Genomic DNA, 18,810 nt, shown 5'->3' on the forward strand with positions numbered 1-18,810 from the left:
TCTAATCCAGGCAACATCCTGGTAAAACCTCTTCTGCATCCTCTCCAAACTTTCTATACCCTTCTTAGAATGTGGCGACCAGAACTGAACACAATTCTCTAAGTGTGGCCTGACCAAAGTCTTATAAAGCTGTAACATGACATGCTGACTTTTGTACTGAACTCCCCATCCAATAAAGGCAAGCATGCCATACGCCTTCTTTACCGCCCTATCTGTTTGCATGGCCACTTTCAGGAAGCAATTGACTTGAACCCCAAGATCCCCAACATCAATGCTGTTCAGGGCCCTGCCATTAAGTGTTTACTCTTCCTTAACATTTGATCGCCCGAAGTGCAGCACCGTACAGTTATCCGGATTAAACTCCATCTGCCATTTCTCCTTCCATTTCTGCAACTGATCTATATCCCGTTGTATCCTTTGACAACCTTCTTCATTACCAAATTTCACTGATCTTTGTAATGTCTGCAAACTTATCAATCCACCCTTTACATTTTCATCCAAGTAATTTATATATATCACAAGATGTTCAAAGATATTTCTCTTGAGGCAAATGATTCAGTTAAATTAGTTGATATAAAGCATCAAAGATGTAAGGAATAATTTCTGTCTTTAATGTAAAGACAGGTCAATGCTACTTTCAAATTGCCATTATTCATTGTTGCTTCAATGCATTCAATATGAAAGTATGAGACTCTTAAAAGTTAATTAAAGAATGATGTAGGCTACATTTTAAATTTTCCTACCATGGGTATGCAGTAAATATAATACCTGGATCTACAATGCAGTCTACCCAAAATTACTATGAACTGACAAGACACACCACAAGGAGTGTTGCAAACAGTAGTATGCTTAGTTTGCCAGCTTAAATCAAAAACATACTAAATTAGAATCATTATACTGAAAACTTTTTTAAACATTGTATTACAAGCCAACTACAATGCAACATAAACACACCCTGAATGTCTAATGTATCTTGAATGATGTTGTCTTCCATCAAATAGTGGGAATATATTTTAATCACTTCAGCATGAACATATATTTCAGAAATAATGAAGTAACAATACCTGTTAGAAGCAGCTTGTATTGTGGAATCCTCTGGACAGGTTTTAACAGGTAATGCTTGAGTGCCAGATTTGCACAGCGAGTGCTCATCTAAAAGAAAAGAGAAACTCGAAATTTTGCAGACGAGAAGATTCATAAACCAGTTGTAATACATTGGAGCACTTCATGTGATGTATTTTGGAGGCTACATAAGAATTAAGTCTTACATCTAGCCCATAGAAAATACAAATGTGTTGCAGCAAAATGTTAAATTTGATGTTGATCTAAGGATGGTTATTACCTCAAATTCTCTAACCACAGCAGCAAAAGTAGGGTTCTTCTTGCACTGTTCATCCAACAAACAAACATTCTTGTCAAACTCCTTGATATAGGTTGAGTACATCTTGAGGTATGGTCCCTTCTCCACAAAGATATCAGCTATTCTCTGATGCTCTTCCCTACAAAGTTATTTTGATAACATGGAACAGAAATAAATTGCAATTCAATATTAAAGACAGACAAAGTTGATATTGTTGGCGTAAATCTATAGTTGGTATATGGAAAATGAATGCTGTACCTTACACTCCATGATTCAGTGAATAAATGCGATGCAGCATATACAATCTAAATAAATGCCAGTGTCCCTGTGGTGACAATGGAGATATTGAACACAGCTCAAAACTGGACAAGAATCCTAGTCCTGCTGTTAAGCAACTGCTATGATAATTGTGAGGTGGGAGTGTTACATAATTAGAACGTCAGATTCAACTATGAATGCCCTAGAATTGTACGGGTCATTAGTCACACAGGCAGAAGGTTGCTTGATCAAGATTTTGGAAGTCCTTGATTATATTTATCACTTTGTGATTCAATAGATTGTGAAATGAAGACATGCTTATTTTTAAGTGCAAGAAACCATATTGGGAAACTGAGTAGAAATCCTCAACATTTGAATTCATTTATCCACAACAGATAGATTTCACCCATTCTCAGTTGTGTAACTAGGTTAGAAATTCAAAAAGCATGCTGCCTGTAAGCCACCATGAAGCAGTCTACATGCTGGTTTCCTCAGAACTAGGAACAAGTTGTAATTAAGAGGGAATTAAACTACTATAGCTTCCCATGTTGTAAAGAAAATCTCTTTTGGTAGAAAATGCACAGTAATGTTTTTATTTTGATGTACCAGTTCAAATGAGATCAGAATTTAATTGTGAAGGTTAATTTTGTTTTAGAATACCGAGGTAAAACAAAAGAAAAACTTGGGAATGCAATATAAACGAATACTAGAACGACAAGCAGATTTATTAATTTCTACAGATAAAATACTGGTCAGCATTTAAAGCTGAAGTCTGACAAAATGTTCACTTCTTTCAATATTTCCAGAAGCTAATAGATTTACTCATCATTGCCATCATTTTCAGATTTTTACAAGTTAGAGAGCAAAAAGGTTATTGACAAGCATGTTTAATTAAACATAAAAATCTCACTACAGCATTCTATTCAGTCAAGTGTTCCAAAAGTTTGATTTTTACAGCCTTCACAGGTGCTTACCACAGAGCTTCAGACATCACAATAGAAGCTCCAGGTAACTATCTGAAAGTGATGCAATGGTCACTCAGTGAATATTTTAAAGTTATAGAGTTCTTATGGACTTTTCATTGTCGGCTAGCCATTATTTGTGTTGTGCTCAGCTAATAGCAGATTATGTTTTTTTTGCTTACCAATCAGTTCAAATAACTAATCCAGGCCTCTAGATGGTTAATCTAATGGCATTACCACTATCCCACCATTTCCCTTCTCACTAGCAGCTCTTGCCAATCACTGTCTAGTTTCTGGATTATTACCTCACTTTATGTCACATATACATGATATCCTCCCAAAGAGAGCCCCATATCCCTCAAACTTTCTTCATAATGTATTCCTATCACATTACTGATCAGATTCAGAAGTTCATACTTGTTAGGAAATAGATTTTATCAAGTCAAATGCTGAAAGATCCATTACCAGTGTGCCATTCTTTCTTCCAATTCTCGTAGCAGACCCCGATTTAGTTCATACAGCTGTGGCAGGTAGTACAGGATCTGGTTCAAGATCTTATCTTCAATCACTTGCTTTCCATACTGTCTTGAAGATTGGATTACTGAATCCCTGAAATCCTGTCAGAATCCAGATGAATCAAATGTGCATGTAAGTTTCAATATTTAAATTGTCTATTGGAATAAACATATGAAAGTAGGAGTACCAAAACTGTAACATAACTGAAGTATATAAAAATTTAATTTGCAAACTTAACCCTGCTTGGTATGGGGAAATATGAATAAGGAAGAATTGAATGGGATGCATTAAAGAGTTTTCAATTGTGAAATAATTGGAGACATTTTTATTCTGTTTAGAGATGTCATTACACATCTCCAGAGCAAGTTGCCCTCCTGCTCCAGGAGGTAGGACACTACCGTTATGGTAAAAATAGGAGACTACTACCAGCTGTTAAAGGTTCAAGAATCAGAGGATACAGGCACAAGATTAAATATAAGGGGTTTCAAACAGAGAAGAGGAGAAACATTATACAAAGTGTTCAGGTACTATGGAACTTACCACCGGGAAGCAAAAGCTAGGTCAAGACTCGACTTGGGACAGGGGCTTCAGATGATGCCGATCAGGCATGATAAGAACCAATTGGTTGCTTGGAGGATAAATGGATGACTTGCTTCTATTATAACTTCTCATCTGTTTCTATGATGTAATTGAGACATAGAGGTGTACAGCACAGAAACAGATCTCTTGGTTCAACTCATCCATGCCAACCAGATGTCCTAAATTAATCTACCTCATTTGCGAGCATTTGGCCCATATCCTTCTAAACCCTTCCTATTCATATGCCCACCCAGATGCCTTTTAAATACGGTAATTGTAGCAGCCTCCACCATTTCCTCTGGTAGCTCATTCCATACATGCACCACTCTCTGCGTGAACATGTTGACCCTTACGTCCTTTTTAAATCTTTCCCCTCTCATCTTAAACCTATGCCCTCTAGTTTTGGACTCCCCCATTCTGGACCTTGCTTCGGATAGATACCGTTTCATGGATGCTGGCAATTCCAAAGTCCTGATCATTTGGTTTTCCTGCAAGATTGAGGCAGGGTGTGCTCAATTATTTTGCACAATCATATTGTGACTGTTCATCATTGGCAACAATCACAAGATCGAAAGGTATGGTGCTGAAAAAGCACAGCAGGTTAGGCAGCATCCAAGGAGCTGGAGAATTGACATTTCACGCATAAGCCCTTCGTCAGGAATATGGAGGGGGGAAGGGGGCTGAGACGTAAGTAGAAGGCTGGGGGTGAAGGTGGTTGGGAAGGTGATAGGTAGATGGAGGTGGTGGGCGTGATGGTGATAGGGATAGGTCAAAGGAGAGGGTGGAGCAGGTAGGTGAGAAGGAAGATGGACAGGTAATACAGTTCAAGAGGGTGGTGCCGAATCGGAGGTTTAGATCTGGGAAGAGATGGGGGTCAGGGAGATAAGGAAAATGGTGAAATCATTATTGACGCTGTGTGATTGGAGGTTCTCAAGGGGTTCTTCCCCTGGGAATCGGGTGGCTTGGATGTGGCAGTGGAGGCGGCCCAATATTTGCATGTCCTTGACAGAGTGGGAGGGGAAGTTGAAGTGGTCGACCACATCTTCCGCCTTGGGACCCTCCAATCACACAGCATCAATCTAGATTTCACCAGTTTCCTCATCTTCTCTCCCACCTCTTCATCTCATATTCAACCCTCCAACTCGACACCACCCGCTTGAACTGATCTACCTGTCCATCTTCCTTCCCACTTATCCACTCCACCCTCGCCTCTGGCCTAACACCATCACCTCCCACCTCCATCTACTTATCGCCTTCAGAGCTACCTTCCCCAGCCCCGTCCCCACCCTCCTATTTATCTCTCAGCCTCTTTCCCCACCACCACATTCCTGATGAAGGGCTTATGCCCAAAATGTCGATTCTCTTGTTCTTCGGATGCTGCCTGGCCTGCAGTGCTTTTCCAAGACCAAACTTTTTGACACTGATTCTCCAGCATCTGCAATCCTCACTTTCTCCAACAATCACTGGATGGTGATCAGTAACAGAATCCTTTCAGTTTTACATCATTTTATAGAGTATAGTTGTAAGTTTAAATTAATCAATAGAATAATCATTCTAAATCATGCATAATTACACTGCAACTAATAACTGCAGAACCAGATTGATCCACAGGTCATCCACATGCAAGAAATCAGAATGGTTCAGCATCACAAGGTAAGGAAATGCAATGATGTTACAAGTGTAGGGTGAATCACCAGTTTATGTAACACCTTAAATATAAGCTGAATATAAAAATATGTTCTATGGGAAAAGAAATAGCTAGATACAATTCAAAGCCAGTGCCAAATTAAATCTACTTTTTAAAAAATTAATTCACACATGACTGTGGATCCACAGCAGCATGCCCTTTATAACTGCTCTCAGAAAAAGCCCAACAAGCTACTCAGTTTCAGGGCAACTGGGAATGCAAAATAAATTCTAGCCTAGGCAATATCCGAATAAAGAATTAAAACAAAAGTATTTTCAGGTTATTCAGTGTGCAGTTATTCAAAATTGAGGCAATCCACGGGAAATGCAAATGTTACTTTCTCCCTTGCAAACTGGTTACAATTCTTGTTCTATCACCAGATTTCCCACCACTCTCCTTTTGGAGGCCACTTCAAAACAATTGGTTAAAATACCATATAATCAAACATGGACGATTTACCTTTGTTAATTATCTGAAACATGGATAAAAATATACAAAGAAGAACAAGCTGTACGAGTAAAATAACTTCATTACTACTAGCAGACATAAGATAATGCACTTTGGTCATCAGGTTCATAATCTTGTCACATCCCAGAGGAACAAATGGCAATGAGGAATTTTGATCAGAGTCATTTTCTCATTACCTACTCAAGTAAGTTCTCAACATACAAAACTGTCCTTAGTACATAAACTTGCTTTTGCATTATGCAGCTATTGTAAAAATTTTAAAACATACTTGTGTCAGGCACAACTTCATGCAAACAGAAATACTTTGAAGTAGTACAGATATTTTAAACTGTTTTGAATTGGCTGATGCTGCATTATACAAATTATAATGCTTCTAGAACTATAACCAACCTTTAAAAAAAAAGTCTGAATGACTAACTACTCAAAAAATTATGACTGAAGACAGCAACCAATCAACTTTGAACTGCTGACCCAAGCAATGTACAACTATCATTGCAAAAGTTATTTTGGACCCAGCAGTTTTGCACTCAGTGTTGCAAGGATATGTTTGCTTTTCGATCATTAGAATGGTTATAGTTTATATGACTAGCACTGGGAAATATCATATGATTAAAGCCTACCAGATGACACACTAACACAAAAATGGAAGGCCTTGACAGATGGCCAGCTACAACCCTCACATACCTCTAAAATGGATATTGAATCCTTTTCACTGTTGTTCATGGGCAACCACTCATTTCTTCAAGAATGTGACAGCTGACCAGCGCATACTAAAACTGTTTTCAGAAGTACAGGACTAGAATACTACCTAAAATTCATTCAAGTTCATTTCTTATGACCACACCAAAGCACTGCATTTCAGAAGGGGATTCTATTACAGACATTTTGTTGTGCAACACATTCTATATGAGCACCTGCTGATCATGTTCTTTTATCTATTGATTTCAAAAGAATGAAAAAGACTCAAAGTATAAAAACAGAAAATCAATTACTTACAATGTGCAAAAGCTTCAAAACATCCACAAATCTGTTGACAAAAAAATCCATGACTTTATTCTTGTATGCGTAAAATGAGATTATTCAAATTTTGTTGTAATTTTTAAATATCAAAATCAACACGTTACATACACTTTCTCAGAGCTCATGATTTCTCTGGCAATATGATACACTTTGGTTTTCTTTCCTTCGCCATTCTGTTAATGTTAAAAGGCAAGATTTAGAAATTACACTACCATTCACAGGAAAACATAAAATATAACAGCAGCATTACATCAGAATACAGGTAGATCTCTTATAATGCCATAGTTGCATTCTAGCAAAACCTTGCTTAATAGATATAATGAAGCCGATTGGAAAAGTGGGGTTTGGGGCAGAAAATATCACTCACAATCGCTCAAAAATCACCCAAATGTCTAAGGCAAAGTATAGCACAGCCTGAGTGAAGGTTATGATGTACAGGTGTCGGTGTTGGACTGGAGTGGACAACGTTGAAAATCACACAACACCAGGTTATAGTCCAACAGGTTATTTTGGAAGGACAAGCTTTCAGAGCACTGCTCCTTTACCACTAGCTGTGCAACCTGTACGCCCACTAGCTACGTGACGAAGGAGCAGCACTTCGAAAGCTTGTACTTCCAAATAAACCTGTTGGACTACAACCTGGTGTTATGTGATTTTTAACTGAATGAAGGTTGAAATCATATTAATTAACAAAACAAAAGTAAATTTAACACTACAGTTTTTAAAAAAAATATAAGAAAGCTTCTCTCTGGACAGTAACTCTCACAGAAAGCTGCTCAGTCAGTAGTTGACAGCACGCATGCGCGGAATGGCACGAAGACCGGTGCTAACATCATGCATGAACAGAGTGGTGTGGAGATTTCAGCGCAGACATTGGCGCATGCGCAGAATGGCATGAAGACCAGCAAGGATGTCGCGCATGCATGGGACGTCACAAACACCAACGTGTGCAGAACAGCACAGACATCAGTGCATGCATAGAATGACGTGGATATCAGCACCTGTGCAGAACGAAGAGTGTGAACTGATTCCCCCTGGAATGGCGCTATTACCAAAGGAGGTAAGCTTTCTCGAAAATACCATTCCCTAATTCTTCAGCGACGTTATTGGCTAATTGCACTGCCGAAACATGTGTTATCCCAGAACTATCTGTGAATGGTAAACTCAAACATGAGACAAAAAGCTCTACATTTACTGAACAGCTCATAGCCATCCAAAACATTCAAGGTGAGCAAAATGAAACTATTATATTACAGATGAGAACTGAGAGAGTTGGCCATAATACCCAACTACTTTAAATATTTTGAACACACTACAAAATTATTTGCCTCAGCCTATAAACTGCAATCAACTGTATTAATAAAAATAGTAGTTGCTGATAAGTGGAAATTTTTTTTGTGCTAGAAATTTTGAACCAACCAACTAATTTTAATTAAGCAATGTGAATAACAAGGTGGAAATTATTACAAAGAAACAAAACAATCAAATACTTTAAATTAAACAACTAGCTACTGGGTACATTCAGCTTCTTGTGTTGTTGAAGTTGCACATTTCCAGGTTGTGGGGAATCAAAATACGAAATGTTGGGCTTGAAAGTAGAGCAGTATTAACTTCAAATACATTCAAAATAGAGTACCTTCTTCAGTTCAGACATCTCCCCAGGATAGAAACGGCTGTCATGAAGGATCATCATTTTAAGATGATTGGAGGAAGGTGTAGGGGAGATGTCAGAGGTAGGTTCTTTACGGAGAGAGTAGTGGATGCATGGAATGCACTGCCAGCAGTGGTAGTAGAGTCAGAGACATTAGGGACATTTAAGCGACTGCTGGACAAGCACATGGACAGCAGTAAGTTGAGAGGTATGTAGGTTAGGTTGATCTTAGATTAAGATAAATGCTTGGCACAACATCATGGGCCAAAGGGCCTGTACTGTGCTGTACTGTTCTATATTCTATATGGTTGAATCGAAAACACAGGAGAGCATCGCCTGCAGAAGCATAACTGCATTTTCTACACTGTTCATTCTCTTATACTTGTGAGAAGTTGCCAATTGTAGCTATTTTGCGATGTAGATCTTTGGAAATTAGGAACTAAGTTGATGTGAACTTGCATGTCTCAAAAACATTTTTGGTAGAATCTTTATAAATGAAAGAGAAAACATCATCCAATTTGTCTAAGCTCAGATGTGACGGTGTGGAATGCAAAACCAATACATTAGGGAGATTTATCTTTGGAGAGTCAAATATGAATCAAAAATATTCAGTGTGAAGCATCAAATTATGCAAATAATGCAAGCAACATCTCCTTAAAATGAAGAACCATCTCCTTTCTTTTTCATCTTTCCATTTCTTTCCACCTATTTAACATATGGAGCTCATCTGGAAACTGACGTTTTGGTTGTTTTCTCCTTGGTTCTCTCTCCACTGCCCTACTTCCTTCTCCTGGACATACCTTCCCATCCTGTTATCCTGTGAGCCTCATTCACCCAGCTGATTGTCTACTCTTCTAAAATACATAATTATAAAGATTCATTCATGATTAAGGACGTAATCCCCTTCTGCATGAGAGCACAGGCAGCAGTGGATGTCTGACACAAGTCATTAAACCAGGACTAAAACAGAGAATCATCAGCTCTTTAAGCTTCTAAGTTCTGGAGAAGCAATAAAGCTTTCTCATTTGTTAAAATTAACAAGGCAATCGTAACATAGTCTTTATTAATATTCAGCCCTGACAATTCTGAAAATTTGAGGTTAGTGTTACAAGTAAGGCATGTCATCGGCTATAGTAAATATGTTTGCTTTAGTATGTTTAAAAAAAAGCTTTACATTTATAGATTACCTTAAATGACCTCTGAACGTCTCAAATTGCTGTACAGTCCACCTTTTGAGGTGCAGTCATTGTTTATAATGCATGGTATGTAACTGCCAATTTACTCACATAAAGGATCCACAAATAGCAATGAACTGATGACCAGAAAATTGATTTTCATCATACTTGAGGGACAAATATCAATCAGAGCATTGGAGAACTTAATGCTTTCTCAATGCGATTTTTTGTTTACCTGAGAAATTGAAAGTTTGAGTGCAAGCCTGGATTTTGTACCCAAGCTTCTGTTATGGAGTCTCAACTGAGTAACTTAAAGGCACAAGTGCTGAGCCATAGTCTTCAGCAGGCAATGTCTTGGGAATTACTGCATTACATCATTCAAACATTATGTGAACTAACTCTTCATTAAAACTGGATTGTTCATTTGCTTCAGTGCTTTGGCTTGCCTTGCAATATTTTACACTGCTAATAATGCAACAAAAAAAGCTCAACAGTTTACAGAAACTGTTTGTGCAACCTCCTTCGGATGGAAGATCACAATTGAAATCTCAAAACTCTCCAGTTTTATTTTCATCATAATTTTTATAATATGCCAACTTTAAGAAGTCATTCAAGTCCCACAAAGGACTATGCCACAAATAAAATAAATTAGCATGAATGGTTTCAAATGTTACTGATTAAATGCCATCCATATATCAATGATGTCAGAACTACAAGACCTGTGAACTCTGCCACTATGTATACTGAATGCAAAATGTGATGGAAATTTTAAAGAACTGCGAACAGAAAACTTAAAAACATGTTAATGAGCAAAGAAAATGAAGAAAACCAAAAGAACTGCAGGTGTTGTAAATCAGATGTTTCAGGTCCAGTGAAGAAAATAAAGACTCTGCCATTGTAATTTGGACTCTGAATAAGGAGTTTGATCTCAACAAGCCACTGGTTCCAGAACACTGATCTTCCCTTCATGGTTTCCTACTTCATAATTCCCGAAACTCAATCAGATTGCTTCTGTCTCCTTCCCAAGAGTCACAAATAGGACTGCTTTGGTTGACTTATCGCTTTAGCCTGTTTCTGCCCTACTGAACCGAACTACATATTTCCTCCCTTGTTTCTCTCCACCTAAAATCCATGATTTTTCTGGTGCATTCCATCATTTTAAAGTTTCACATTTCGTGGCTCGAACCACCTCCTCTTCGTTATGGACGCCCAAACTCTCTTCATCTCCAACTGAGCTCAAAGTTAGGAGGCTCCTCAAAGTACTTTATTCTAATATACATGAACCATAAGCATATGGGAAAGATTTTTTTTTAAATGAAAAGCAAAGCTGAAACTTATGTTATGTGGAAATCATTAGGTACATGGTGCAGTGTAAAGCTCTGCCAGGCAGTCAAGTGGTTCTTCATTTGCAAAGTTAATACAAACTTAAAAAGTTATAAATATGTGCATTTATATAGCACTTTTCACAAACACTCAACAGTCATTTTAAAATATAGTTACTGTTGTAACGTAGTGGCTAATTTTGACACAGCAAACTCCCATAAAGAGAAATCTGACAAAGACTAACTCATCTGTTTGTGATATGGCAGAAGCACAAATATTATTTGGCAAAAGGTGATGTCAGATTCAGCAGGTCATACATTTAAACAAAAATTCCATGCCCTTTCTGATTCTGGAAACAGTCCTGACTAGACAATATACAGTCTTTTGAGATGACAAATGCAAACAGCAACGATCACCCTTGCAAAGTGGTTTGGAAATCTTTGCATTAGTTTTCTTCACTTGCAGCAAATGAAGAAGCTTTCAAAATAAAATATAATTCAGGGTCTTATCCAGCACATAAGGAGACCATTAGCTTAATAGCGCTAGAATCAACATTTTGGTTTGAATCTAATGCCTAACCCCTGCTCTTTCCTCACAGCTCAGCATCTTTTTATCTTCAGCTTTACATACTCATTTCAATTTTGAAAATTACTGTTGAATCTACTTTCACCCTTTCAGACTGTGGATTGCAGCTCACAACTCAGTATTTTAAAAAAGTCTCTTCATGTCACCTGATTCTTTTTCTTGATCACCCTAGTTTTTTTCTTTGGTTTCTAACCTCCTGCCACTGATACAGTTTAGTTTCACTTTACTTATTTATGATTTGAAACCTTGTGTTGAATCTCTTCCTAAATGTCTCTGCTTTAAGGAGAACAACCAGAGATTTCCAGCTATTCAACTTTTAATCCCTGCCATATCTCTACTTAATCTCTTCTAAAGGCTGAGGCCTTGGTTTCTTTCCAAGATTGTGGTGCCCAGAATAGAATACTGTACTCAAATTAAGGCCTAACTGGTGTTTCATGAAAGTTTTAACATAACTTCATTGTTTATGTACTGTGCAAATAAATAGTTCATTTCAAGTTGGGACCCTGTTCCTCGAGCTACGGCAAGGATCAGTATTCAAGCCTCAACTAATTAAAACCTATAATGATTTAAATGAAGGAACTGAATGTATTGTATCTAATTTTGCTTGTAATACAAAACTAACTGGGAAACTAAGTTAACAAAAGGATGTAAAGAATATAGACTGATGAAATGAATAGCAAGAACGTGGCACATGGAAGAGAATTCAGGCAAACCTTATAAACAAATCAGAATCACACGGAGGTGCAGCAAGCAATTAAAATGGTGAATTGTATGCTAGTCTTTAGTACGACAGAGTAAGACTTCAAGGATAATGACTTCTAGGAGAAAGTGAGGACTGCAGATGCTGGGGATCAGAGCTGAAAATGTGTTGCTGGAAAAGCACACTAGGTCAGGCAGCATCCAAGGAGCAGGAGAATCGACGTTTCAGGCATGAGCCCTTCTTCAGGAAGAAGGGCTCATGCCCAAAACGTCGATCCTCCTACTCCTTGGATGCTGCCTGACCTGCTGCGCTTTTCCAGCAACACATTTTCAGCTTCAAGGATAATGACGTCTTACTGTAATTACATAGGGTTTTGATGAGACCACATCTGGAGTACTATACACAGTTTTAGTTTCCTTACCCAAGAAAGGATATACATACCTTCACACCGGGATGGGACCATTTGCCACAGCAGATTCGCCGCCAATGATTCCCCACTGCCCTTTGACCACCAAGGATGCTTAGCCACCGCCCATTGGCCACTGGAGAGTTTTTTTTAAGCTTGTATTTTTGGAACAGGAATTTTTAGTATGGAAACAGAAATTATTAGTAAACGTGGAAATAAGAAGTTTTACCACGATGGTTTTATATCAGTGCTATGAGAGAATGTTTTCCTGAACTTAGAATTAACCAATAAAATTACATTTATTTTACCTCTTTTTTAAAAATCAATATATAGTATGCAGTTGTATAAATAAAGGGGACTGAGAAGTATGAAAGAACAGGCGGGAGGGAAAACAATTAGTACATATATATATTTCCAGTGGCAAATAGTCTTCAGAGGTCAAATGATCCCAGTGGAGAAATGCTGGTGGCGAACCAGCAGTGGCTAATCATTGGTGGCGAATGTGCCATGGCAAATCGTCACCAACTCCTTCACACAGTCTATACAATATATGTCCACTAAACCAATTCTTGGGATGAGATTTACACTTGACATACAAGTGTAATGTATCTAAATTTGATGATACAAAAAATGGGTGAGAAAGCATGTTGTGATAAGGACATAAGGAATCTGCAAGAGGAAATTAAATAGGTTTAGTCAGTGGGTATAAATTTGGCAGATGAAGTTTAATGTGGAAAGCATTTTGGTGGGAAGAATTATAAGGCAGACTATTATTAAATGGAAAGAGACTCCAAAACAAATCTGCAGCACAGAGGAACCTGGATGTTCTTGTGTATGAAACAAAGAAGGTTGGCATGGAAATGCAGCAAATAATTAAGGCAGCATATGAAATTTTAATACCAGGAAGTTGGAGATTCAAAACAGGGAAGGCTTGTTATGATTGCATAGGGTGTTGGTGAGGCCACATCTGGAGTACTATGTATAAGTTTGGTACCATATTTTTAAAAAGAATATACTGGCATTGGTGATCTTATCAAAACATACAGGATTCTGAAGGGGCTGCCTGAACTCAGGAACATAGGATACCCATTTAAAATTAGATGTGAAGGAATTTCTTCTGAGAGTGTAATGTATGTCTGGAATACCCTACCACAGAAAGTTGTGGAGGCAAGATCACTGACAGTATTTAAAAAGGATGTAGATCATTTTTTGCGATATCAGGGGTTTGAGGACAAATGATGGGCTGGCACGACAGACAAGTTGATGTCTGGAGCAAATCAGCCATGATCTTGTTGAATGGTGGGGCAGGCTTGTTTCTTATGTTGTTTCCTATACTGCTCTTGTTTCCTATGTCCTTAGTGTCACTTACCAGCCTTTTCCCCTTCAAATGCCTCAACTTAATCTTTCTTTATGACGCTCTGAGGCACTTCATTCCAGACCCTCACCATTCTCAGTACAAACAAGGATCTTCCTCATGTTGTCATTGCTTCTATTACAACACAAAATTTATAACCTGTGGCTTCTGACCCTTCCACCATTGGCAACAGTTTCATCCTATCCACTGTTCAGACTCCTCATGATTCTGAATACCACTATCAAATATCCATCTTAGCTTCTGAAACTTTAACTACAGAACCGCAAATCCATTTATGTCATAAAATATATGAATGATATGTATAGTGTGTGCAGTCACTCAAATTTTAGCTGTTCTTTTGAAACTTTGAACATTTGGACTTTGAAACTTTTACAGTAGCCAAGATCAATAGCCTGGAAAATAAACATTTAACAATACAATCTGCTAATGATTACACATGCTAATGTGTAGGCTAAGACAGGCAGACACAAAGGGCTAATAAAACAGAAATAAAGAATTCAACAGATTACTATTTTAAAGCAGTAAAAATTGGAAAATAAAGCAAAATGAAAAGATTCCCATATATTGAAGATAAAATCAGACATGAAGGTTTACCTCTGACACACACACAAATCATGGAACATGCTAGCAAACGAGATACTATTGCTGAAGTTCATTAATATACAGGAGCAGAGATACACTTTCAATGGATTTTAACAGCTTATTGTTAATATCATTTCAAAATAAAGCCATGTCTCTGACTTTACTCATATCAAGTGCTGTATGTGATATCAGAATTTAAAATTTTAGTGACGATCTGTAGCTCGGGTTGTAGTTGACATTGTTGGTTGGTTTGCCTGCAAAGCTTTGGTCTCTCTCCTGGGTGACATCTTCAGTGATTGTGGAACCTCTAGATGAACCGCTGTCATTGTGATCTGCCCCAAATTCATATGGTTCAGTCTATTGTGGCGGGTGGTTCTATTTTCGGTTTTGTACCATAGTAGTCTGTAGATGGGGTCCTTTTTTACAAGTTTTTTATGGAACCAATGAAAATTCCTGAGCTTGTCTTTGTTTAGACTATCCCAATATCATAATGTTGTCCCAGTTGATTTGGTATCCATCACTGTCAGTGTGTATTGATATTAGGGAGGACTAGTCATGTCGTTTTCTTGCAAGCTGATGCTTGTGTATTCTTGTGGTGAGTTTCCTGCCCATTTGTCCTATCATTCCCACAACAAGCAGGACAATTGTGATATATAATACCACACAGCAACCGTGAGAAACATTACATAGGACAAACAATTATATCAATACACACTAACAATGAAGGACACCAATTCAACTGGGACAATGTTATGATACTGGGACAGGCTAAACAAAGAGAAGCTCAGGAATTCCTGGAGTCTTGGTATTCATCCACCGGTTCCATAAACAAACACGTTGAAAGAGACCCCATCAACTGACCACTAAAGTAGAACCACAATAGACTGAACTGTATAAATTTGGGGCAGACCACTGCGACTGCTTCATCCAGAGGCTACACAGCACTGAAGATGTCACCCAGGAGGGAGACAAAACATTTGCAAGAAAATCAATCAGCTCAGCGAACTGACCACTGTCTATTAGAATTCTTTGAAAATAATTGAAAAAGGAGACATTTGATGTCATAGAACTCAATTTGAAAAGAATCTTTGATAAGATATCTCAGAAGAATTATAACCAAAAGACATGATTTTTACTTGGTGAAAAGCATTTATTTGGGCAGCAGTCAAAACAAAATACCTATGATGTTGAAAACTATACGGAAAATTACTTTAATAATATCAAATTGATTGCAAATTTTAAAAAAAGTTGAACTTTTCATGATTTGTGCAGTCAATTGATGAATAAATAGAGTCATGGAGATTTTTTTCAATAATGCACAATATGCTGCAGGGAGGGAGACTTAAGAAGCTCCCTTGAAGGTCAAAGTTGCAAGAACTTCTAACTAGAGGGAGGAGGAGAGCTTCTTCAAGGAAGGCATCCTGGCAAGAGAATTCGCAGTAGGTTAAAATCAACTAGGAGAAAGTGAGGACTGCAGATGCTGGGGATCAGAGCTTAAAAATGTGTTGCTGGAAAAGCGCAGCAGGTCAGGCAGCATCAAAGGAGAAGGAGAAGAAGGGCTTATGCCCGAAATGTCGATTATCCTTCTCCTTTGATGCTGCCTGACCTGCTGATGTGAACATACAACAAATGGTCCCAGCTGCACAACATGCCAAAAAAACTGGCACCCCCCAAGGCAGAGAAAATATCCATTTGGATCTATATGCAACAATCTTTTCGTTGACCACATGGATTCGAAACTGCTGCAGATATTATACATTGTTAGCATCCACATACCTTGTCTAGTAAAATCAGGGCTATAAAATTTATTTAAGCAGTTCAATGAATGATACTAATCTCAATTATGCTTACCTGCTCTCACAAAAATTTATTCAGTTTTAAAACTGGTGAGAGATTAAAGTTTATACCCATAGTTAACGGAAAGGCATCTAATAAATTGATTTATAGAGGCTGAATGGAATAAATCCCATGACGAGAAAAAATGCTTGCTTTATATAACATGATGATCCCTGTTATTGAGTAATGCCACAGCAGAACTACTAGAATAAGATTTTAAAAGAGGTGTCTTAAGAAACATATCTGGACAACAAGGTACCTGCTTCTTCTCTTGCTGATCCAGTTCTCCTTTACTTGTATCTGAACTGGTATCTTCTTCATCGGAGCTAAAAATGATTTCTTCTTCATCTGAGTTGATGTCCATTTCTAAAGAACGGTTATCCTGATCCTGTATCGGGCTACAAAGAAGTTAATCAGAACAGGGTAGAGTCTTACGCTTTCAGCTTATGTTGAATATTAAAATTCAAAACCCTTTTATTTGAAAGAGTGGTACTTCTTTTGAACTAAGAAAAGTTTTAGGAGTAAACATCTTATCTCTCCCAAGTATGGTTAGCACTGTTGCCTCACAGTGCCAGAGACCCGGGTTCAATTCCCGCCTCAGGCGACTGACTGTGTGGAGTTTGCACATTCTCCTTGTGTCTGCGTGGGTTTCCTCCCACAGTCCAAACATGTGCAGGTTAGGTGAATTGGCCATGCTAAATTGCCCATAGTGTTAGGTGAAGGGGTGAAATGTAGGGGAATGGGTCTGGGTGGGTTGCGCTTTGGTGGGTCGGTGTGGACTTGTTGGGCCGAAGGGCCTGTTTCCACACTGTAAGTAATCTAATCTAATCAAATAGCAAAGAAAAGCACTGTAATCTGATTATGTTCTATAATAATTTAGGAAGACATGCTAGTGCATTAATGTGATTTTCTTTTCCCCTTCACTTCGCACAGCAGTCACCCTAATGCATTTATACTGAAAATATACAAGGGATTTGTGCTGTGAAATACTTATTAATATTTGAGCTCATCTACTTTTAATCCATGTTTTCTTGTATAAAATGTCAGTCACCTAATTTGAATACTGTTAAGTCATATGCAGGTAAGCATCATCCTTATCTGACACAGTCTAGACCAGCAACAGTGCTTGGGTCAACATTGCAGGGCTGCTGTTCTTGGGTTGGCAGTTGGAGCTGCTATATCTGGGTTGGGGGCTGAGCACAGGTGACTGGTAAATTTTCTAATCTGGCAAAGACCCAGTCCCAAGTCAACTGGATTATGGTGGTACAACCTACACATTGTTTATAGCTTTTTAATTTTTTTTTTTACAGATTACTAACATCTGTGGTCAGTTATATATTAAGAATGAGCCAAAATCTGGCCTTGGCAAATATACCATTCCTTGAAATAATTCAAGTGTGGGGAATGGAATATCCTACTGGAACCACTTATAGACAATTGCAGTCAGATTGCATGTAGTCTGAAGTGCCACAGGAGATGATTAGACTCTCTATTGTTGGAGATGGTCATTGTCAGGTACTTGAGTGGTGCAAATGTTGCTCAGGTCCCGCTGCATTTACACATGGATTGTTTCAGTATCTGAGGAGTTGGGGATGGTCCCGAACATTGTACAATTATCAGAAAAAATCCCTACTTCTGACCTTACGATGGAGGATGGTCATGGATGAAAGAACAGGTTGGGCCAAGGATACTACCCGAAGGACTTCCTACAGTGACACTCTGGGAATGAGATGACTGCACTCCATCAACCACAAACATTCTTTCGTACTAGCTAGGACTAGTGGTGAGGCTTCTTTCCCAACTATGGCTCATTTCAATTTTGCCAAAGTCTCTGATTGCCACACTTGGTCAAATGATGTTCAGTTGTTCAAGACAGTCATTCACTGAGTTCATCTCTTTTAGACTAAGGCTGTAATAAGGCCTGATTTGCTCTGGCTGAACCCAAACTAATTATCATTGAGTACGTTGTTACAGAAAGTGCTCTCAGTAGCACGGTTGATGACACTTCCCAACACTCTGCGAATGATCAAGAGTATCCATGGGATGGTAACTGGATTTGTCCGATGTTTTGTGAACAGAGAAATACCTGGATAATTTTCTACATTGCTGGTAATTCAAGTTTGCAGCTACAGCTTATCTCGGGGCTGGTTCTGGAGCTCAAGTTTTCACTAATATTACCATAAAGTTCAAACATGGACAAAAAAGCTGAATTCCAGAGGCGATGTGAATGACAGGCCTTGACATCAAGGCTGCATTCGACAGTGTGTGGCATCAAGGAGCCCGAGCAAAACTGGATCATTGGGTTTCGGGGGCAAACTCTCCTGTGG

At 38.3% G+C, this 18,810-nt stretch overlaps 1 protein-coding gene across 2 annotated transcripts in view; it reads right to left on the reverse strand.

Moving 5' to 3' along the window:
• fgd6 (FYVE, RhoGEF and PH domain containing 6) overlaps nucleotides 1-18,810 on the reverse strand; it is a 141,228-nt gene that overhangs the window by 87,625 nt on the left and 34,793 nt on the right. For both annotated transcript variants that reach the window (XR_015761198.1, XM_043713308.2), the window contains exons 3-8: nucleotides 16,743-16,881; nucleotides 6,959-7,023; nucleotides 6,827-6,857; nucleotides 3,046-3,197; nucleotides 1,343-1,499; nucleotides 1,065-1,152 (exon numbers count right to left, since the gene is read on the reverse strand). Coding sequence is in view for 1 of the 2 variants with exons in the window: in XM_043713308.2 (XP_043569243.2) it covers nucleotides 1,065-1,152; nucleotides 1,343-1,499; nucleotides 3,046-3,197; nucleotides 6,827-6,857; nucleotides 6,959-7,023; nucleotides 16,743-16,881 (632 nt within the window). In the remaining variant the exon portion in view is untranslated. The remainder of the gene's footprint in view (nucleotides 1-1,064; nucleotides 1,153-1,342; nucleotides 1,500-3,045; nucleotides 3,198-6,826; nucleotides 6,858-6,958; nucleotides 7,024-16,742; nucleotides 16,882-18,810) is intronic.

The sequence above is a fragment of the Chiloscyllium plagiosum genome, unplaced genomic scaffold, assembly GCF_037043375.1.
Source record: "Chiloscyllium plagiosum isolate Xiang-an unplaced genomic scaffold, Cpla_swu_hap1 HiC_scaffold_23, whole genome shotgun sequence".
Taxonomy (NCBI): domain Eukaryota; kingdom Metazoa; phylum Chordata; class Chondrichthyes; order Orectolobiformes; family Hemiscylliidae; genus Chiloscyllium; species Chiloscyllium plagiosum.